Genomic DNA, 23,676 nt, shown 5'->3' on the forward strand with positions numbered 1-23,676 from the left:
CACCCCCAGATGCTGGAAGCAGCCGCAGGGGCCCTGCTTTCCCAGGCTGCAGGACATGCTGGTCCCTGGAAGCACGGAGCCACTTAGAGCTGAGAACTCTCGACTCGGCTCTGCCAAACCCCATAACATGCTGTCTAGTCCTGCTGACCTCAGGCCCGTTGGCTCCTGTCGCACTGGCTCCTTCTGCAGCGCATCCGTGAGCACATGGTTAGCAGGGAAGAAATGACACTGGAATAGTTTCATGGATTTGAAACAACGAGCCCATAGTTCTCGCTTCCTCCTGCCTCTAACTCCAGCAAAAACAAACCTCCTTTCTGGCAGAAATTTTGTATCTCTAGTCTCCTGCTAGAGGAGAACCTCTTTGCATCTTACAAGCTTGAAGGTGGATGGGACCTGCCATTTAGGAGACCTGCAACTTCCAAAATGCACTCACTTCTGGAAAAGTCTCCTAACTTTCTATTGCTGTCCCAGAGCTCAGACCTGCCTGGAAAAGAGAGGAACTCCCCGTGTGTTGCATTCATTAGGCCTCAAGGAAAATGAGTTCAAAGGGGATATTGAAATATGCTGGTGCATAATTGAAAAGTTAGTCACTCGCTCTGGAAAAATGAACTTCTGCTTACTATAAAAATCATCTCCAAAATTAGACAGCTGCATTGAGGCATCTTGTGCATCCACCCCACAGACACCACGTGACAGGCATGTTAGCAATATGCCCAGGATGGCATTCAGAAAGGCCATGTGTCAGCTCAGTAGGACCGCTTTCCGACCCTAGCACTGTGCAGGACCAGAGAGAATGGGTATGTCTACCCAGCAGTTTACGGTGTGATTGGAAAACAGGGAGCCATACCCTACTAGCTTTCATCTACCTACCTAGGTAACCAGGTAGCAGTGAAGAGGTGCAGGCTAGCTGCCCCCGTACAAGCTCATCAGCTTGCTAGCCTGCGCAGGGTCCATGCCAGCGCAACTTCACTGCTATTGTTACCCAGGCTAGATTAACGCTAGCTCGGGTACGCCTACCTGTGCTGCAATCAGTGTAAAGTGCAGTCGACGTACCCTCCTGCAGAGTCCATAACCCCTGCCTCTGGCTACCCCGAATTGTAGGGATTCCATCTTCAGCACATTTGGGGACTTGGAGTGAAATGTAACAAACAAACATCTGACAGCTGAGCAGCCTGGCTTTGCCTTCACTGCAGGGTTCACTTGAGTTATCTGCATTCAGGTTAACCCCCCTCGAGTTAGCCCAGCTCCAGTGAGAGTGGACACACTGCGAAACAACACTGGAGCTGCACAGAGCGATTGGGGCAGCAGCCAATGAGCCTGCGCCCCCAGCCAGGGCAGCCAACTTTTCTACCCTGCACCACAGGGAATTGCAGAGCGCACCAAAGTGGTGCAGTCTAGCTGCCCCGTGTGGACACTGCTGCACGAACGAAAAGGGACCTAGCTCCGTTAACACAGTCCTGTTCGCTAAGGTGAACTAGGTACCTTTTAGTTTGTGCCAGCAGCATCCACACTGGACGGTTCGGGTGCAACACTCTGGTGTGCGTGGCAGTTCACATCCCCCGTGGGCCGCACTGTGGCACAGCGTAAACAGCCTCAAAGGTGCAACACACTCAAGTGAAGGGTCTGTGTGTGGACGGGAGACGGGACAGGGCCGACACTCAAGTTAATTCTGCAGTGAAGACAAGGCCTCAGCAGGTTGTAACTAGAACTAGCTGGAAATCCTCAAAGGAAAATGGAACCCCAATCTCCTCTCTGGCCTTTTGCCCCAGGCACCACGTCCGCTTCCCATTGATCGATGGCTCACAGAGACAAAGCGGCAAACCCAGCCCATGATTACAGCCCCTCCTCCATCATCCTGGTCCAGGACTCTGATGGCCTCATTCACTGATGCAATAGCTCCCAAGCCAATGCTCCAGACTGGCCAGTTGAACTTCTCCACATCCGCCATGAACACATGGAAAACAGCCCCCGAACCCCGCACCTAGGGAAGAGTGAGGGGTCGTGTCACTGCACCAGACCAGGCTGTTGTTATTCACACAAACAGAAACGTGTCAATGTCGGGTTCTCTCTCTGGGGTGGGGAAAGGGCTGAGTGAAGGTTGGTAAGTGAACGTTTCCAGCCTCTGTTTGCCCCAACCCTGCCAGCCCTGTCCTACCAAAGCAATAAAAAGAGTCAGCAAACCCAGTGGGCCCAGGGTGGAGCTGAGGGGACAGGAGCCAGGACATGCATCATGGAGTGATTCCAGGCACGGCGTACAGGCCAGCACAGCACTGGAGAGTGTGGCATGTTACGCTATAGCACAACACAACACAGCACTGGAGAGTGTGGCACATCACACTGCAACACAACACAACACAGCACTGGAGGGTGTGGCACATCACACTGCAACACAACACAACACAGCACTGGAGGGTGTGGCACGTTACACTATAGCACAACACAACACAGCACTGCAGCGTGTGGCACATCACACTACAGCACAACAGGGCACTCCTGCAATCTCAGCCTTTTCATTCTCAAGCATGTCCCCTCACTGGAGTGAGTGGAAAGCCGTTCTCCAGCTCGCTGGGAAATGGGTGGGGGAGGACGTTAAAGCCATTGTCACAATTAATTGGGCACAAATGACACCAACATCTGTTTTCTGTCTTTTCCCTGCTGAGCCCATTGAGACATTAATTGCAATTGCGTGCTGGAAAAGGCGCCTGCCCACCCCACTGTCAGTGCCATGGGGTGCAGCACCAGGATGGCTCACTGCCCCCAGCGCTCACCAGACAGCGCGTGCGCTCTCTGCTGCGAGGTGTCACTGGGAGCTGGGGCTCCGGGCAAGCAAAGAACAGGGCTCTCTGGGGAACGTGACGAGCCAGAGTCCAGCCCCTTCTCCACTGAACACTCACAGACTCACCAGGCCCGCGGTTTCCAAAGGAGCAATACACTGCCGCTAAGAGTCCTACCCTAGAACACAGCTCGTGCGCAACACACAGCACTGAGATATATTTATAGTGAAAACACAGATCCGGGTATTATCAAAGACCAGAGAGTGAAGTGAGAGTGAGTAAAAATATTGGGAACAAATGGCTACATATAAAACAAAATCGTAACACGTTTCCTAGAAACTACACTTAACTCGCAGGCTAACCCCCGTCTACGGACACTTCTCTCATCCAAAGTTCTCCCCAGTGTTTTCACCCAAGCCTGGCTGAGATCCTTTTCTCATGAAGCAAACTCACTGTCCATTTACTTACTCAGTGAAGGATGCCAGCGTGTCTTCTTTGTTCCCTAAATATACTTGACAAAACCTTTGATGTGCCCCTCCAGATAGGGTAACGTCCCCCCACCACTGCTTGCTGCCCTGTTACTTTTCTCGCTTTGAAGTTTTCACAACCCTTTGTTAGCATTTTGTTCAGACTGGTGAGTGGAGATGACTGTGACCCGTGCAATACTTAATGTACATGTAAACAGCCAGCTAGAGAAACACGTCTTGTCTGATAGCAAACCTGGTGACCTGTCCCTAGGCACAGACCTTACGAACATAACATTCAGCCTACGTACATCACTACTTATAACATCCATACATGCATCTTGCCATGATTTTGATGACCAGTGTGACACTGGCTTTCAGTTGACACCTCCCATGACACTTCTTGGATTGTGTATACCAGACCCAGAAGATCCCTGTTACCCCTCTCTGCACCCTCTGTGCCCCTTGCCCGTTGGCACTAAGAGTTTCCTGGGTCACATACATTCACCCTCCTTGCGCCACGCCCGAGCCACCCCTGCCCATGCCTGATGGCAAGGCCTCTCTCCATTACTGCTGAGCGCCTCTCGGGCATGCTCAGGCGGGCGGCCACTACGCAGGTGGCTGGGGGTTATGTTGTTAGCCCAGCCTGTCCCCTGGCTGGCCTCAACCCAAGGTCAAACCTGCAGGAGACCTTCCTGCTTTTCAGATGTTCTTTGCTTGCTCTTTGCCCCTAGCCCTCTGATAAGGCCACATCTGTGGGGTCAGACCTTGCCCTACCTCCACAGGGCCTCTCCTGTGCGGCCTCTGCCTCGGCACCAGGGCTTGGCTCTCAGAGCTACGTGGCTCATTCTCTGCATTGCAGGCTGGCACTCAACATGACATGGTGCTTGCCGACCAGCAGGCCCATGACCTTCCCAGTCTGGCCATCCCCACGCCTCGCTCCCTCCTCCCTTGGCAGGGGTCTGACGGCTCCTGAGCAGAGTTCTCACCCTTGACACACAGGCTGCTACTGGAAAGCGGAGGCGGGTCGGGGGCCTGGGACGTTTGTGGGGAGCAGCAGGCAGGGAGGCTGGGGTAGCAGAGCTCTTCGAGTCTGCCCTATCTTAGAACTGGAGCGCAAAGCAGCGACTCTGGGCTGCCCCAGCCTCCTCTCCGTGATGTAAATACGTTTCCTTTCTCAGGGCTCTGCTAATGTGCATCGCTTGCCTCTGGGGTGGCAACCAGTGCGCCTGACCCAGCATGCCACTCGCTGCGCCGCCTCCGTGCGCAGACTGCAAGGGGCTTCTCGAGCAAAGCCTTCTCCAGCCTAACGTGTGGAGCCATGGAATGAGCATGGGCCTGGCTGCAGGCGGCACACACTGAGAGATACTGACAGGTAACAGAATGAGTCAGTCCAGTCCTGCCTGTCACAGGCAGCGCAGGCCCATCCTCTCTGGACTAGCCCTCCAGGGCCAGGGTCACTGGGATCACACTGCAGCTCCAGCAAGGCCCGGAGCCCCTGGGGGGATTCGCCAGGAGGGGTGGCAGGAGAGGGGTCCTGTCAGCCTGGCCTCCACTCCAGGGTCTGAAACAGGGGGCGCACAGCCACAGCCCCCCTGGGTGCACAGGCGCCGACTTTCCAATGTGCTGGGGGGTGCTCTGCCCCAGGCCCCGCCCCCACTTCCCCCAACTCCCCACCCTGCCTCTTCGCGCCCTTGCCCCACCCCCACCTCTCCCCGCCCTCGCCCCACCCCTCCCCCGAGCGTGCCGCATCCTCACTCTTCCCCCCTCCCCCCCAGAGCCTCCTGCATGCCGCGAAACAGCAGATTGCGGCAGGTGGGAGGTACAGGGAGGGAGGAGGAGGCGCTGATCAGTGGGGCTGACCGGTGGGTGGGAGGCTCTGGGGGAAGGAGGGGGCGCTGATAGGGGGGCTGCTGACCTCCCACCACTTTTTCCCCAGTGGTGCTCCAGCCTGGAGTACCCACGGAGTCAGCGCCTATGCCTTGGCGACTCATGTATCTCTCTGTGCCTTGGTTTTCCCCTCTGCAAAACCCTTCCCTGCCTCGCGGGGAGGGCGGTGGCGTAGCTCCTCCAGGGTTTCCCAAGCACTTTGAGCTCCTCGGATGCTAGAGAGCAGCCAGTCGTCACCATTATCCGCTGCGCTGAGTAAACATGCCGGGCACAGGGCGTGGCTCCCAGGTCCCATCCTCCATGACGCCGAGCTGTTGGGGATGGGGACAGGTACGATGCTGGGCGGGTCAGTTGCTCCCTCTACTTATGATGGGCAATACAGCCAGAGCCCGGACTACCTTCGCTGCGAGGGACACAGTGGGCGGGAACGGCTTTGCGCTGCACCTCTGCAGGCGCTGCGGGCGGTCAACACCGCGAAGGGGGAAGCGCTCTGAGGCTCAGCATCTGGAAACAGCAACTCATCAAACTCCAAGGGGCTCGCTGCATTCAATGGCTATTTAGATTGGGGCGGGGGCCATCTTTTTCTCCTGTTTTCATACACCATGCCGGATGGGCCATGACTGGGGCGCCTGCGTGCTACAGTAATACAAAGAATTCATAGTAACAGAGGAGGTGCTGTCTCTCTGCTGGGACGCAGACCAGACCCCCATGGGGAGTGGTGGATGTCCCATCACTTGGGATTCCCTGGGAATATTCCCTCCGGTCGGAAGGAATGATTTGGAGAGGTCGTTCCCATCCCTGATAGCTCGCTCTAGCAAAGGCTACTGAGAGCTTGTCCAAACCAAGTGTCCGATCGACTGCTGGGAAGCTGGTGCCACTGATTAAAAGAACTATATCAAAGCGAGGTCTTTTATTAACAACCCCGAGTGTGTCCTGCCTGAAGAGTGATCCCGCATCAACCTGCGACTCTCACTAGGTCCCTGGGCCACCAGCATGGGACAAGCTCTCGTCCTGTGTGTGTAGAGATTCAGCACGCAGGGTCAGGGATTAGGCAGCTCTGTGACTTTAAGGGTTTCGCTCTTTTACTGCAATTATAGGGCCTCATGGCTAGTTGCCCTTCCCAGGAGAGACTGGCAGAGCTGCCGTTGAGCGGGGGCCTGAGGAGGAGGGGAGAAGGATCAGTTCAATAACGAGGGCGCTGTGCGTGCACCTGGCCTCTCCAGCCGCGCTCGCCTCGGCCTGCTCCTGGCTGCTGGTTTGAAGTGGCTTTTATTAAACGCAGCTCAGCTCGTCCCCCGTCACCGTGATAAGATCCCCTAGCGAGACGAAAATGAGGACATCATAATTAGCGCGGCGAGTGCGCGGCGGGGGGAGGGAGCGCGATTCCATCTGCATTCAGGGGCTCCTTTAATAGTTTAAATTAAAGTCAACACAAGTTATAAAAAAAGAAATACCAGATTATAAAAGGGAAAAGATGCAAACAGCAGATAGCTGTGCGGCTGAGCAAGGGCTCCGAAATCTCCCCAGGGCCTGCGCGGTGCAACGGAGGGGGACGAGGAGGAGGAGGGGAAGTCGTAGGGAACGAACACACAAGGCGAAAAGCCTGGCTCCATGAAAGAGCCTCAGCCTTGCTATTTTCCATGACAATCCCCCAAACGGCTCCCATTCCCTGGCTGTGCCAAGCCAGGGGACTCCAGGCCTATGATCACGCCCACAGAGCCTTTCACTGCTGGTCCTGCCAGCACAGTAGAGATGCCACTGCCCCCAGAAACGTCCTGAGCTCTTCCCCGATGGGAACTGAGCCGCGATTCCTTCCCAGAAGCCACCCAGCACTGTCAAGTGGAAGAGGGAAAAAAACCCACATTATTGTAGCAATAAAGCATTAAATGGGGTTTTTAATAACGACAATCCCCATGAAACCAGTCACTGTGATGGCTAACAAGGGATTTGTTAGGCAGTTAAATACCCTGAGCTTTACCTCAGGCCGTTAACTGCTGGTAGTGACCAGCGTCCGGGAAATTAGCAGTAAGTGCTTTTATCTTGTTTAAATCTTTATTTTCAAAGGCTCCGCTCCTCCTGACGTACCCATTTTTAAATGAATATTAACTGCACTGTGGCTTGTTCTGTCCTCTGCTCTCAGTGCCAATATTCATGCAGGCAGAGCCCTGACCTGCCGGAGGAACCCCCGGAAATCTCACAGCAGGCCAAGGGGGTTCCTGGCAGCTGTAAAAGCCTCGCTATTCCTACAGCACAGTTGCCTGAGACTCTGCTGCAGACCCATGGCTTGGGGGGGCCCCCCCCCACGTTCTGTGCTAGGCAGTTACAAATAATGCAGATGGGGGTTCCTGCATTCAAAGGCTGCCTGACAATGGCCACTGTCCTTGTAGGCCGCAAAGCGTCTCCGTTCTACGCCCATGCCTTCCAGAGCTGTGAACTCTCCAAGCCAACAGCACCCAGGCTAGCGGAGGGGTTGGCCATGGGGTAGGGAGCACCTCGCCTCTCATGTGATGGTACAAATGCCTTGTAGAAAAAGAGCCAGCCTGGCTCACTCTGACCCAAGAGCTGTTGCCATTGACTGGCTGTCTGGTGGGAGGGTTCAGGTCCCAATAGCTCATTGACTTCCCTGGCAGCAGGCTCGGGAGAGAGGCCAAGCCAGAAGTGGGAGAGGTCTTTAGCGGGGTAGTGAGCCAGACGCTCCTGCTGTCTGTGCAGTGACTGCTCCCTCGATGCAGGAGATCAGCCCCCGGCCACCCCGCTGGTGCTTCACCAGCAGGAAACTTTCATCAGTAACACACAAACACTATAGGCAGCTTCTCCTGTGGCGTGTGTCTCAGCTGGTTGTTTAAGCAAATTTGGTGCAATTCCACTGGATATTTTTTGGATTATTCCAGAGCGAGGACAAGCTGGTTTGGGGTTTTGTTGTTGTTCATGGGCTGCGTTCATAGCAAAGCAGCCACACAGTTAAACTGAGAGTGACAGAGAGCGAGGCACCTGCCACTTACCAGGAAATCAGTCTGGAAAACAAGCAGCGATTTCTTCTGAGCAACACACTGCAGGCAACTGACCGTTACCCAGACAGACAGACAGAGAGACAGAGAGATTACAAACCAGGCTCTGCAGCCAGATCTCCAACGGAGTCCGCGTTCACAGAGCCGTTGCCAGGATCCTCATTAACAAGCAGATGACAATAACCAGGATACTTATCCAGGATCTCACAACACTTGTCAATCACTGAGTGACTGACCCTCACAAATTGCCCCCTGTGGGACAGGTCTGTATTATTAGCCCCATTGTGCAGAGAGGAGAGACGAGGCATGAAGAGTTGAGCATCTCGCCCAAGGCCACCTGGTGAATGGTAAAGCTGGGGATCTACCCTGCCCCTCCTGCTCTCACCACTAGAGCAAGCTGCCCCTCAGTTCTCCTCCCCTGACTGACGGGAAGCAGGCGGGCAGCTCTTCTCAGAGCCAAGAGCCTTCACAAAGGCAAACGCGTCCGTGTTGGTGTGCGGTGAGACTGCCCCGCCGCATGTCCACGTGTGTGTGCGTCCAGGTGTGGGGCTGTGAGAGGGGGTGGGGTCAGGCGGGGTCCTGAGACAGGCGTTGAAAATGCTTTGGCTGCCATGACAGAGAGAGTCCCACATCAACCACTGACTGCGAGTTACACGAGAACCAGCACTGGCCACACCAGCAGTGCGAGAGAGGGTGGCCCTTTGTTCACTAGTGAAGGGGCAGTTTTTCAGTCTGGTTGGAGGCCTGGCTAAGGCTTCTGGAAGTATCTAGAGCCCACTGGACATGCTTAGGGATTTAACACAGCTATTAGCATAGTCACACCCCTCTGGCATGACATCATCTTCTTTGCATTGTCCCGTCCATACAAGTGGCTTGGTCCTTTCTGTCCCCTGGGACTGAGCAGGGCAGGAGGGAGGAGGCTGCAGTGTCCTGGTGGAGGTGCAGGGGAGCTCACGGGGAGCGGCGGGGGGCTGTGCCATTGGTGCTCCAGGCGCTCCCTTCGTAATTAGCATTGCAGGAATCATTCAGCCTCTTTAGATACTCGGTGTCTGAACAAAATCATTTCCTGTTTGACTTTGTAAATCAAAGGAGACGATACAATAATTATTAATAATATGTTGACTCATCTCATCAGCGTTTTAATTAGTCAGTCGAAAAGCAATTTGCAGAGGGGCCGATCGGGCTCTCTCTGATCCGACGGGTCACGGGCCATGCGGGCGCAGGGGAGGCGGGCACTGGGGCGCTTTGTGGCAGGGGCTGGCAAAGGGCAGGGCGAGACGGGGGAAGTGGGGCTGTTTGATGGCACTGAGAAGAGTTAATTGTCAGCGTGAAGGGAACGGTTCCAGGGAGGGAGCTGGCCAGGAATCTCTCGGGAGCGCTTTGAAGTTTTAATTGAGAGGCGCGGAAGCCTGCGGGGACAGGGCTGCCCCCACTGACCCTTCCTCCCCCTGCATGTGTCACTGAGATGGAGGGTGACGGTCGGTGTAATTAAGCCCTGGCATGGCGATTACAGCCAATTATGCACCTGCTAATCCCCCAGAGAGAGGAAACGTTAAACCAGGGCGCCCAGCCCGAGCGCACACAGGCGGTTGGGTTTGTGCTTCCAGGTCCCGGCACCTCTGCTCTGTGAGCTCAGACAGAGCAACCCACCAGTGCCTCGTCTTCCCTGCTGCAGCTGAAAGCGAGGGAGGAGGTCTCTTGAGGCTGCCAGTCCAAATCCAATCTAGGGCAGTGATGACTGAAAGTTATCACCATCTGCAGCTACAGCCTGCTAGGGGCCTCCTGGAAATATGGTTGTTAGACTCTTTGGTCCTGCTTCTAACAGACAACGGTCCACATGAGAACACACACCATCCCCACTGGTGCTTGCTGGTCCATCCCAGCCTAGAGGCAGGCACTGTTTGCAGAGAGCAGTGATGGGGGAAGCCAAGGCTGCCATGACACCAAGACCACATTGAACAGTAAAGAAAAACAAAGCCTCGTTTTCACAACCCCTTGACTTCCCTCAGAAGACAATGATCTTCGTGAAATTCGGCACGGCGCAGGTCATCCCTGAGGAGAGTTTTCCTGGGAAGTCAGGTAAACATTACAGTGCTTTGAAGCGATGACATTTTAAAAAATTGCCTTTCCAGATTCATCAGAGTTTCAACCTGGCTGGGCCCAGAAGATCCGGGTGTGTTTCGTTTCCTCTTGCTCAGGAGACACCAGCCAGTGTTTTGGGGGGGGAGCGTAAAAAGTAACAAGCTGTTTCAAACTGGGTAAAGCGCAATGCACATAAACACGGACTGGCCTAAGCTGCCTTTCCGAGCCAGTCTGCTGGGCTGAACCAGGACGTGGAGGATAGGAGAGCCGTGGGAGATGCAGCGGGGCAGGCGGCCTGGAGGGGTCTGAACAGGTGCCCAGGGAAGTAGAGGCACACAGCACTGAGGAACTGCACTTCCACCAGGCAAATGCCATTGCTGCCAGGCTGCCACGGTCCCCTGGGGCATCTCATGGAGCTTCCGCCCTGTAATTAGGCAGAACCTGATAGATGATGCTAGTTTTGGGTTATCCTTCCCCTGTGCCCACGGCCGATGGCGCCCCTTGTAGTGCCACAGGAACATGCAAGCAGAGCACATTCATAGCCACCAGGTCCCCGTGCCGAGGGAAACCCACCAGCGCACCTGGCAGCAGGCTTAGAGCACGGCCCTGCTGGGAGCAGAGGGAGGCAACGAGCGCCCTGGGGGACGTGGCTTGGGGGGTGAGGGATGAGACGGGCTGTCTCTTGATGGAGGAAGCCAGCGTGGGAAATTCCGTCCCTCGACAGGAGGTGTCTGTGACAGATTAGTCTGGCCGTGAGCCGTATTTCACACGGGACAGAATTAATGCTGGGAATGAAGGCTCAGCATTAGAGGAGTCCTGCATCTTCCATGCAGGCTGAGATGCCTTCAGGGTGACCCTCCAGCCAAGGCAATTAACACCCTGAAGCCTGGTCATTCAGGCCAGGACCACGGGCAGCCAGCCCTAGGGGGGAGAGCAGGGGCTTTCTTTAGTTAGGTAGCTTCTCAGAGAGGAGCCTGAGCTCAAGGCGCCTTTGCCAAAAACAACCAGGCTCAGTAAAATCCCAGTGTGACAATATTCCCCTTCCCCAGGCAAACAGCTGCCCCCGCAGCCCCTCCCCCTACCCCACGACCCAGCACCACATGGATGCTGGAGCTGGCACGGTGGCACGGGCTCCCGCCGAGACACACTGCTCCATAAAGAAGCTGCAGCATTCCGCACCTGCTTCTGTTTCCAGGTCGCCACGGGGTCCATCTACACAGCTGCTGGGAGCTGAATACCTGCTAGCTCTGCTGGAGCCAGCACCTAAAGATAACCGTGGGACCCCGGTGACGTGGGCGGCTCGGGCTAGCGGCTCGAATACAATCCCACCTGACCCCGGGGTATGTTTCATGGGTGGCTAGCCCGAGCCGCCCGTGCCATTGCAGTCACACTGCTCTTTTCAGGTGCAGGCCGGAGCACAGCTAGAGGATGCGTGTCACCCTCCCAGCGGCTGTGGAGTCAGACCCTTGGAGTGCAGCCCCCTGCAGAGCCCCGTGCAGCGTCTACGCAAGAGGTGGCGAAAGCATGGACCATGCAGTAAGGGCTGTATCTGAAAGAAATGGCTGCAACCGCCTAGCCCTGCGTGGATGGTAGAAAGCCACCCAGACAGTGCTTCTGCATGGCAGTGGTTCCCAGCAGCCCCAGCCTGGGGGACAGACACAAGCCTCAGCTATCTGCTGCTTGCTCCCCAGCCACGAGCCGCTATCTTACCTAGATTGACCTCAGCCAACCAGCTCTCACCTGTGTGCCAGTCTCACCGTGTGCCCGGCGTTAGGCGTTCTGGCTGGGCTGGGCGAGGCAGTGATGGAGAGTTGGGTGCCATCAGCATTCTGCAGGCATATCGCATTGTGAGCCCTTCCAGCAGCCCCATACACACTGGGGGGGGGGGCATGCCGTGGAGCTCCACACGAGAACACCCTCGGGGAGGAGGAGCCCTGCCCCACGCCGCCCGGTGATAATGTGCTGCTTTGGCCACTCCCAGGGCTGAAGGCAGCTGAGGTAGTAATACTGGGTTATGACTGTGTGCCCACACTATCGCCAGGAGGGGAAGGCCTGCCAAGGCCACCAGTGCAGTACCCAGCCCTGAAAGCACACAGCCAGCACTCGAGACTGCCAGAGGCATCAAGTTGGTCTGAAAATTGTTGTGCCACAACCTTCTGTACACTCCGAACCAAAACTGCAAGACTGCACACGGGGCAGTAGCAAGCCAGATCATCAGTGCGACAAGCGTCATTCTCTGGACACAGTGGCTGGCCTCCCTATGGTCAGGCGTTGACAATCCCCACCAGCATCAGACCCAGCTCCCCCCGCTGACCCTCACCAGCCAGGACAGACCTGGATCCAGAGCACAGGCTGTTGGACAGAGGGTAATAAGATGCCCATTTGGGGTAACGTTCACTGGTCAATGGAGAAATCGTCGCGAGGGCACAATCTTCAAAGGATATTTTAAGTGGCAAATATGGAACAGGAATCACAGGAAGTGAAACTGTTTATCCAAAGCAACAAATGGGTTTAGGACTGGAGCGCCGGAACAGAGGGAGCCAGGGGGCCAGGCCCCTCTCACTTTTTGCCATAAGGGCAAGTCACGGGGGGAGGGAGCAGGGGGCTTGGGGAGAAGGGGCAGAGTGAGGGCGGGATCTTGGGGGAATGGGTGGCATGGGGGTGGGGCCTCAGGAAGAAGGGGCGGTGTGGGGGCGGGGCCTCAGGGGAATGGGAGGAGCGAGGTGGGGGTTCAGGGAGAAGGGGTGGTGCAGGGACCGGGGCACAGTTCAGGCGCCATTGCCCCCCCCCCCGCCCACTTTTAGTTTAGGAGGCCGGGCGCTGGGATGCTAAGAAACCACCATCGCTGCAACACAGACAGCATAAAGGTGGAGCTGATCAAAAGTTTTTCAACCAACCTTTTTTCCAATTGAATAACGCCGTTCTGTCTAAACCAAAATGTTTCGCAGAAACCTCCTGGTTTTGACAAGCCCAGCCTGGCACTCGCCGAGGTGTTCAGAGACCCACCTTCAGGCCCCAGCTCTGCCTCATTTGGCACAGAGACTTGAACTGGAATCTCCCACGTTGCAGGTCAATGCTCCGTCCACTGGGCTGTCTCAGTCCCGCTCAATATTTAACTATTTATACAAAGTAAAACACTTTTGATAGAGTGACTCTAGAGCCTGGTGGTGACCAAGTGGGAACGAGGAGAAAGCTGAGTCAAGGACACCACAGTCATAGGCCTGGGAGACAGGAAGGCTAGCGGAGTTGTCAGTTCAAGAAGTTCATTCTGGACAGAGTGAGTGTGAGTTGGTTGCAGGATGCCCGAGAGAAGCCACCAGAGGCTACAAGAGAGGATGGAGGCTGGACAGGGAGGTTTGGACGTTGTCAGCATGGAGGGGGTGGCCCAAGCTATGGAGAAGAGGAGGGAACCAAAGACAAATGGCAGAGGAGCAGAAAGAAGAATGCGGAGATGCTGGATGAGCCTTCAGCACAGCAGGAGAAGAAGCAGGAGCCAAGAGCCGAGTGAATGCAAAGGCAGAGGATGTGCTCAGCTGTGTCTCAAGCAACAGAGGGACCCAAGAGAATAAGAAAATTAACTTAGGATGCAAAACTACACATCAGGGCAGATCCTCAGCTAGTGTAAATGGGCAACGTTCCACTGCAGTCAATGGAGATACGCTGCTTTACACCTGCTGGGGCCTGGCCCCAGAAGATTAACCAAAAGGATTCATTAGAGAGCTGGTGGGAGGGATGGAAAGGGCTGAATGCAGCAGGTAGAGCTTGGCAAAGGAACAGCCACAGGGCGAGATGTGACAACAGTCTATGAGTGTTTGAAGGGTGTGACTGCCTAGGAGGGGAAGGAATTGTGCAGGACATTACAAAGGGGAACAGAATGAAAGCGAACAAAGAAAAATTGACTCTAAACGTCAAACGGCACCGAAGCAGGGTTTTACTGTATGCAGGGGCAGCTCCAGGCACCAGCGCAGCAAGCGTGTGCCTGGGGCGGCAAGCCGCGGGGGGCGGCGTGCCGGTCGCCGTGAGGGCGGCAGTCAGGCAGCCTTCGGTGGCATGTGTGCAGCAGGTCTGCCGGTCCCATGGTTTTGGCGGCAATTCGGTGGCGGGTACATCGAATCCGCAGGACCGGCAGATCACTCGCAGAAACGCCGCCAAATCCGCGTGACCGCGGACCGCCGGCAGGCATGCCGCTGAAGGCCGCCTGACTGCCGTGCTTGGGGCAGCAAAAAACAGAGCCGCCCCTGACTGTATGAAGATGTGGAAATGTTTCCTGAAGGATGTGGCAAAAGCCTCATTTGCCTGAGTATTTAAACCTAGGCTGGACAAAGCATTGGAGACCATATTGTGAGGAACAGTGTGCACAGCTCGTGTGCAGACAGGCAGCGTGGCTGGAAAAGGTCTAACCATCTACAATATATTCTGTTTGCAGGGTACTCATCATTGCAGTTTCTAAGTGCTAAAATCAGAGCTGAGCCAAGGATTTGATGTACTTACATATTTGATCATATTCTATATAAAATCTCATCATCGTTATTATTAAGAATTCACCGTTCGGATCACTCCTTCTCAAACAGATAGAGCAGAGAGAGAAGGACCCCAGCAACAGATCAGAGATAATAATTGGAGGCTTGGAACGATTCCTCTATGAGAAGGAACTGAAAAAATTAGGGCCACTGAGTTTAGAGAGGAGAAGAAAAAGAGGGGAACGTAAAAACTCAACACTTTTGAGAAGGCCTCTCCGGCACCCAATGCTGCACATTTCACTTACGCTAGAAGCTGTGTTGCTTCGTTGTGATTGGCCACATACGTCGAGTGGGACTGTTTCTGTTCCCTGATTGGATGAGCACATCTCAGGGCTGGCACCAACACCACCTCAGCCAACGCAATCACGGCCAACACAGCCGCTGATTAGTGGGAAACGGCTGGCGGCACCTGCCTAGTTCTGGGCATAACAGCCCCTCCCTGACTCACAGACGTGCACACGGGTGGCCAGATGCTGATCCCGTCTCATCCTGAAGTGCGCCCGAGTCCATGTCTGGCACAGAAAGGTGCTATTCAGTGTCAGGGAGGCTCAATGTGCCCAATGGAGACAATGAAACTACAGGAGAACCTGGCACTCTCCAAGCCCCATTTCCATCGTGTGACTCTGGCTTTGACACTGGCCCGTTGCAGTGCCCAGCATAATGCCAACAGGCAGTGGGGGCACTCGGTGACACAGCCACCTGGGAGAGGAGCAGATGGGCTGCAGATCACAGCTGAGAAGGCATAATCTGCAGAAAGCAAACGGTAACTGGGCAAATGAATTGGTGTTGGTTGGTATTTCGCTCCCAGGCTGGGTCCACTATAAACGTGTGTTGTCAGGGGTGCTGTCCCATGGGTGGGGGAAGTCGAACATGGGGAACTGTGTGTGTGTGTGTAGGGTGTATGCATCCACGTGAGGTGCAAGGGAAGGTGTGCACGTGTTTGGAGGGAAGTTGGTGTGTTTGAGTGGTGGCTTGCTTGCTTGTGGGTACACGTGATGGTGACAGTTTGTGCTGTTTCCAGCTGTGGGTAGGAATCGGTGGATTGTGGTTACAGCCCTTTCATAGCCTGTCGAGGTGTGCCACCGACAGTGCTGTCTTATAGAGTTGTCTTTTAACAATACCAGTTTTCTGCCACACAAATACTGTACCCCTGTTGCTCTATTAGTGCCAATTGTGGTAATCTTGAGGCTGATAAGAAACTGCCGTGTAACTCCAGCCTCCTGGGTTGTGCTAGACAACAGCCAAAGGAGACTCCAACTCCTGAGCATGCTCAGCCCAGTACAGTCGAGTGGGGCCTGAGAACACCTCACCACAGAACACCCACCCGTGCTGAGGAGACATCCCAGGGCAACAGCACTGTGCCCCAGACCCTTCAGGCAAACTCTGCCAAGCTCAGCTGCAGGCCAAAGAGGCTTGTATGTTCAACAGGGAGACGGCATTGCTGTCTCCTTTCCATTTACACCGAAGCTGCCCCAAAGGGCCACAGGCAACATGCACTGCTGGTTCCCAAAGACCCCATTTCTTCACTGTGCCGATAGCCTCATACTCACCCCGTGCGATGGGTAGGTCAGCCAGCCCCAGTCCCCGGGGATCATTGCTGTGTCCAGCAAGTTCACTGGAAAACACAGGAGGAAAAAAATGCATTAGAAAACTGCTCACCTTTCACAAACAACCTACAAAGCAGCACACCCCAAGCTACACTGTGAGACCGTGTGCTCCCACCCCACAGCACACTCCAAGCTACACCATGAGGCCGTGGTGTGCTCCCACCCCACAGTAGACCCCAAGCTACACCATGAGACCATGTGCTCCCACCCCAAGCTACACCGTGAGGCCATGTGCTTCCACCCCACAGCACACCCCAAGCTACACCATGAGGCCGTGTGCTCCCACCCCCCACAGCACACCCACCTATACTGTGAGGCTGTGTTACTCTTGGGGGAATTCTGCACCACTGTGAACATCCAGAATTTATGTCCCCTGCAGTTTCTTTGCTTCCCCGCAGAAAACTGACTTTCTGACGGGGAAGCAAAGGGAAGCCACAAGAGTGGTCATGCGACCCTCCCCAGCAGTGTGTTTTGGGTACCCAGGGCAGCCAGCAGAGAGGTAAATTACTGTGAGGTCGGGGGTGGAACTGGGGAAGACCTGGCTCATGGCTCCTACCCTGTGCCAGGCTCAGCTACTAGTCCTGGCTGGGCTGGGGAGGATGGGACTTTCTCTTCCCCTACACAGCATCTGGGGCCCATGTCAGACCCACCTCCAGATTTCTCCTCCAGCTGCAGGAAGCTCTGCAAATTCCCCCCTCATTCCCACTTCCTGCACCCATCACTCCTCAGCTGAAGGGGGAGGGATCCCTCTACAGGGAGCTACTCCCCCATCTGCCCAATCCCCATGCATCCAGACCCCCTCATATCCAGACCCTCCTACCAAGCCTCACCCCCACACTCAGAACCACCCTGATGAGCTCCACTGTCTCTGCACCTGGACCACCCTGACGATCTGGGTGCAGGTGGCTCCTCACCTCATTGAGCACCAACCAGCTGCACCTGGATCCCCACCCCACTAAGCCCCACTCCCCCAGCATCTGGACCCCCCTGAAGAGTCCCTTTACCATTGCACCCAGAACTCCCCAACAAGCCCCTGTGCATCCAGATCCCCCCTGCACCCAGAGAGCCACCCGCACCCAGACTGCCCCACACAGAACCCTCTCAACCCACACCTAGATCCCCTCCACACTTGGATCCTGCTGGGCTGAGCCTGCCTGCCCACACCTGGTGCACTTGGCACAGAGGGGCAGGCCCAGTCCTCACGCTGTCAGGGTTGGGTGCAGCCTCACCGCTGAGTCTGTGTCCCGGGCGGAGCTGCACAGTGATCTTCCATCCTGTGCAGCCAGTGGCCTGTGCTCCCCAAGGCCATGCTGGAGCCTCCACACTGATTTGACAAATAAAATTAGCAGAATTTTAAAAATATTGTGCACAGAATGTTTATTTTTTTGGTGCAGAATGCCCTCAGGAGTACTGTGTGCTCCCATATCCACCTACACCAGGGGTTCTCAAACTGGGGGTCAGGACCCCTCAGGGGGTCACAAGGTTATAACCTGGGGGGTCGTGAGCTGTCAGCCTCCACCCCAAACCCAGCTTCACCTTTAGCATTTATAATGGTGTTAAATATAAAAAAAAGTGGTTTTGATTTATAAGGGGGGGGGTTGCACTCAGAGGCTTGCTGTGCGAAAGGGGTCACCGCTACAAAAGTTTGAGAACCACTGACCTACACTCATAGCTTCATGGATTCCAAGGCCAGAAGAGACCACTGTGATCACCTAGTCTGACCTCCCATATAACCCAGACCAGAGAACTTCCCGAGAATAATTCCTAGAGCAGATCTTTTAGAACAACATCCCATCTTCACTTAAAAATGGTCAGTGATGGAGAATCCTCCACAACCCTTGGTAAATTGTTCCAATGGTTATTTACCCTCACTGTCAAAAATGTATGTCTGATTTCCAACCTCAATTTTCCAGCTCCAACTTCCAGCCATTGGATCATGTTAGACCTTTCTCTGCTAGACTGAAGAGCCCGTTACTAAATATTTATTCCCCATGTGGGCACTTACACACTGTGATCAAGTCACCCCTTAAGCTCCTCTTTGTTACGCTAAGGAGATGGATCTCCTTGAGTCTATCACTCTAAGGCTGGTTTTCTAATCCTTTAATCATTCTCGTGGCTCTTCGTTGAACCATCTCTAATATATCCACATCCTCCTTGAACTGTGGGCACCAGAACTGGACACAGGATTCCAGCAGCAGTCACACCAATGCCAAACACAGAGATAAAATGACCTCTGTGCTCCTACTCGAGAGTCCCCTCTTCTTGCATCCCATAATCGAGTTAGCCATTTTGGTCACACAGTTGCACTGGGAGCTTGTGTTCAGCTGAGTATGCACCACCTCCACCACCCCAAATCTTTTTCAGAGTCCCTGCTTCCCAGGAGAGAGCCCTCCATCCTGCTGCCTTTGTTCTAGAGGTATAAAGTGGTGGGATGTCTGCAGAGGGGACAAATGCCCCCGGACTCCTCTCCCAGCATCTCTCCCCACTTACCTCCTACGGGAGGGGACAGTGCAGAGCTGGGAGAGGTGAATGGTGACTGCAGAGCAAACCAGAGGTGAAGCCAGTGTGACAGATCTTTAGGGGAGCTGTGAGTGTGTGGGAAGGATGTGCGTGGGTCTGATTCCTGTTTGCTCTGCCCTGACCCTCACCAATCCTTGCACAAGGCAGCACAAGGCAGCACCTTGCACCTGATTAGAATAATAGAATATCAGGGTTAGAAGGGACCTCAGGAGGTCATCTAGTCCAACCCCCTGCTCAAAGCAGGACCAATCCCCAACTAAATCATCCCAGCCAGGGCTTTGTCAAGCTGGGCCTTAAAAACCTCTAAGGAAGGAGATTCCACCACCTCCCTAGGTAACCCATTCCAGTGCTTCACCACCCTCCTAGTAAAAAAGTTTTTCCTAATATTCAACCTAAACCTCCCCCTCTGCAACTTGAGAACTCCTTGTTCGGTCATCTGGTACCACTGAGAACAGTCTAGATCCATCCTCTTTGGAACCCCCTTTCAGGTAGTTGAAAGCAGCTATCAAATCCTCCCTCATTCTTCTCTTCTGCAGACTAAACAATCCCAGTTCCTTCAGCCTCTCCTCACAAGTCATGTGCTCCAGCCCCCTAATCATTTTTGTTGCCCTCCGCTGGACTCTTTCCAATTTTTCCACATCCTTCTTGTAGTGTGGGGGCCTAAACTGGACACAGTACTCCTGATGAGGCCTCACCAATGCCGAATAGAGGGGAATGATCACGTCCCTCCATCTGCTGGCAATGCCCTACTTATACAGCCCAAAATGCCATTAACCTTCTTGGCAACAAGGGCACACTGTCGACTCATATCCAGCTTCTCATCCACTGTAACCCCTAGGTCCTTTTCTGCAGAACTGCTGCCTAGCCATTTGGTCCCCAGTCTGTAGCAGTGCATGGGATTCTTCCGTCCTAAGTGCAGGACTCTGAACTACTCCTTGTTGAACCTCAGATTTCTTTTGGCCCAATCATCTAATTTGTCTAGGTCCCTCTGTATCCTATTCCTACCCTCCAGCATATCTACCACTCCTCCCAGTTTAGTGAATCTGTAAACTTGCTGAGGGTTCAGTCCATGCCATCCTCCAGATCATTAATGAAGATATTGAACAAAACTGGCCCCAGGACCGACCCTTGGAGCACTCCGCTTGATACCGGCTGCCAACTAGACATGGAGCCATTGATCACTACCCATTGAGCCCGACGATCTAGCCAGCTTTCTATTCACTTTATAGTACATTCATCCAGCCCATACTTCTTTAACTTGCTGGCAAGAATACTGTGGGAGACCGTATCAAAAGCTTTGCTAAAGTCAAGGAATAACATGTCCACTGCTGTCCCCTCATCCACAGAGCCAGTTATCTCCTCATAGAAGGCAATCAGGTTGCTCAGGCATGACTTGCCCTTGGTGAATCCATGCTGACTGTTCCTGATCATTTTCCTCTCCTCGAAGTGCTTCAAAATTGATTCCTTGAGGACCTGCTCCATGATTTTTCCAGGGACTGAGGTGAGGCTGACTGGCCTGTAGTTCCCCGGATCCTCCTCCTTCCCTTTCTTAAAGATGGGCACTACATTAGCCTTTTTCCAGTCATCCGGGACCTCCCCCGATCACCATGAGTTTTCAAAGATAATGGCCAATGGTTCCGCAATCACATCCGCCAACTCCTTTAGCACCCTCGGATGCAGCGCATCCAGCCTCGTGGATTTGTGCTCGTCCAGCTTTTCTAAATAGTCCTGAACCACTTCTTTCTCCACAGAGGGCTGGTTGCCTCCTTCCCATGCTGTGCTGCCCAGTGCAGCAGTCTGGGAGCTGACCTTGTTCGTGAAGACAGAGGCAAAAAAAGCATTGAGTACATTAGCTTTTTCCACATCCTCTGTCACTAGGTTGCCTCCCTCATTCAGTAAGGGGCCCACACTTTCCTTGACTTTCTTCTTGTTGCTAACATACCTGAAGAAACCTTTCTTGTTACTCTTAACATCTCTTGCTAGCTGCAACTCCAAGTGTGATTTGGCCTTCCTGATTTCACTCCTGCATGCCTGAGCAATAGTTTTATACTCCTCCCTGGTCATCTGTCCAATCTTCCACTTCTTGTAAGCTTCTTTTTTGTGTTTAAGATCAGCAAGGATTTCACTGTTAAGCCAAGCTGGTCGCCTGCTGTATTTACTATTCTTTCTGCACATCGGGATGGTTTGTTCCTACAACCTCAATAAGGATTCTTTAAAATACAGCCAGCTCTCCTGGACTCCTTTCCCCCTCATGTTATTCTCCCAGGGGATCCTACCCATCAGTTCCCTGAGGGAGTCAAAGTCTGCTTTTCTGAAGTCCAGGGTCCGTACTCTGCTGCACTCCTTTCTTCCTTGTGTCAGGATCCCTGCGGAGGGTCTCGCCCTTTGGGGCGCTGGGGTCCAAGGCGGTCACTCTGCTCACAGACAGGGAGCAGCTGACTAAGGGTAACAGGCCGGTTTGCAGGGGCCCTTCTCGCCTGGAGTCACTGAGAGTTCCTAGTGCAGGTCCCTTGCTGGGCTGGGGAGGGACAGGGCTATAGCCCCGGTGATGTGCTGCTAACAGGGGGCTGTGTGCTCAGCCAGGCTCTGCAAACGGCTGCAGACCAGGGTCCTTTGCACAAGGATCCATGCACCGTCCAGCATATTGGCACTCCCATGTATCAGCCCCTCCTGAGGAAATGGGGGGTGGGAGATGACAGAGAGCAGGAGGGGCAAGGAGAGGAGGGGGAGGACTTGACACGTTCTCCTGAGCCTGCCTGGCCCAGTGCAGCACTCACCTCGCTGGGCTGGCAGTTTCTCATCGTCTTCTGGAGGCTCAGCTGAGCCCTTTCAACTCACTTCATGCATGGTGTGAGTGGGGTTTGAAGTCTGCAGACCAAATGCTGCCCCGCTGTCCAGCCCAAAGCAGCCCCCCACGCGTCTCTGCTACCACCACACGAGAGACGGGAGTTCCTACGAACAGACTGCAGGGGAGAGGCTGCATGAGGAGTGCCATCAAAGTCACCCCTTCTAATGCCCTCCTACCACGGGGAGCCCGGCTCAAGGAGGAGGCCCAGACAAATCAATCCAGGGAGAGGAAAGCTGCTTAGGCCAGGGGAGGGACAAGGATGCCTTTAAACACTCTCAAGAGTTTTCTATTTAAGCCAGTTCAATGTCTTCGGGGAGAACGGAGAGGAAGCCAGCATGGAATAAAAGCAGAGAGGGGGGAGCTGCCCGCCGGCTGCAATCTGATACGCTTGGCTCCCATTAGCCCCATACTGATGTGCCCAGCAGTTCAGCAACTGCTCGGAATTAGCCACAGGCACGCGGCTGCGGGAAGCGCACGCCTGCCCCACAAATGCTCTGCGCCTGGTTTGTTTCCCTGGACGCTTCAGTCAATAAAGCTTGTAAGGCAAACAGGAGATTGCGGATCCCCGGAGTCTCTCGGCAGGCTCAGCCTTGTATCAGAAGCAGGTCAAACTGACCTTCCATTGCTCCTATCGACCAGCAATCGACCCTCCCACCCGCTCTCTCCAGCCTCTCCCTGCTTCGCTACGGCTTGATCTTTGGCTTTGACGATCTCCTAGCCCTCCGGCATGGAGCCACCCCTGCCATGGCCTGTAACGCTCCCTGTACTTCGCCAGCACCGGGCCTCAGACCCCCGCACAGCACAGCAACACACCTCTGCACCGCCCCCCACCAGCTCGACAGCCCGTTGGTAGCAGACACAGCCGTGAGCATGTGGGTGAAACGCTGTGGGCTCGAGCTGGCTCTGGCGATGTGGCAGGCAGGGGAAAGGTGCTGAGAAAGGCCAGACACTGATTCCCTCTCAGATAGAGGTGTCTGCAACCCTGCTTAGCAGGATGGTCCCCGGACTCTGGGTAGGGCTGTCACGCATTCGGGTTTTACCCGGACAGTCTGGGTTTTGGCTTCTTTGTCCGGGTGCCGGTTAGGGATGCCAGGTGCCTGGTTTTTTATTGGAAAGTCCAGTCGAAAAGGGGACCTGGCAGTGTCCAGTAAGATGCACTGACTGGACACCAACAGTCTGGTTACCACGGGCCAGGGGGAGGCGCTGGGTCATTAACCCACGCCAGCCCCTGCTCAGCCGGGGCCACCTTCTACCTGCAGGCTGGCTCCTTGTCAGGCTGCAGCAGCTCCCCGAGTGGAGGGAGCCCAGCTGTCGGGGGAGGGAGGTGGAGACAATCCAGCAAGCGAAGGGGAGGGGGAGGGGAGAGAGGCGCAAGCAACAGGGGCGAGACCTTGGGGGAAGAGGCGGAGAAGGGGGCATGGCCTCAAGGGAATAGGTGGGGCAGGGGCCGGGCCTTGGGGAAGAGGTGGGGCAGGACCTCAGGGGTCCGGCTGCCAGCAATTAGAAAGGTGGCAACCCAGTTGGCATGGCCCCAAGGCACATTGCGCTCCAGTGTGGCCACCCCAAGTGCAAGGCTTTGCAGAGGCAGCTCCAAATATCAGCCGGCACCTGCAGGCACAGAAGCAGGGACCTTGGGCCACTGACGATGTCATCAGACAGCTGCCAAGCGTGCACCCTGATCCTTCTCTCCTCTCTGCTGATTGGCTATTGGCTCCCACCCCTCGGAGGCAGTCCCATGATCAGGCTCCTTTGCACCGACAAACCTGTGTCCACACTGGGGGTTGCCCTCATTTCACTATGTCAGTAGAAAATCACAGACCTAAGGGAAATAATTCAATTGGTACAAAAGTGATGTGGAGACCAGACCTGGGCAGCAGCTGGGCCTGATCCTGGCTGGGGACTCTAGGAACTGGAATACAAACAGTAAACACCACAGCTGAACCCGCCGCTGCTGGGCTCCCTC

The 23,676-nt window shown here is 54.8% G+C and overlaps 1 protein-coding gene across 1 annotated transcript in view; it reads right to left on the reverse strand.

Moving 5' to 3' along the window:
• EPHA8 (EPH receptor A8) overlaps window positions 1–21,708 on the reverse strand; it is an 86,898-nt gene extending 65,190 nt beyond the window's left edge. Inside the window, 3 exon segments of the mRNA XM_029913573.1 lie at window positions 16,289–16,353; window positions 21,197–21,279; window positions 21,704–21,708. Coding sequence (XP_029769433.1) covers window positions 16,289–16,353; window positions 21,197–21,279; window positions 21,704–21,708 — 153 coding nt within the window.
• Window positions 21,709–23,676: the final 1,968 nt, after the last annotated feature.

This window comes from Terrapene carolina, unplaced genomic scaffold, assembly GCF_002925995.2.
Source record: "Terrapene carolina triunguis isolate 2854851 unplaced genomic scaffold, T_m_triunguis-2.0 Scaffold714, whole genome shotgun sequence".
NCBI lineage: Eukaryota > Metazoa > Chordata > Testudines > Emydidae > Terrapene > Terrapene triunguis.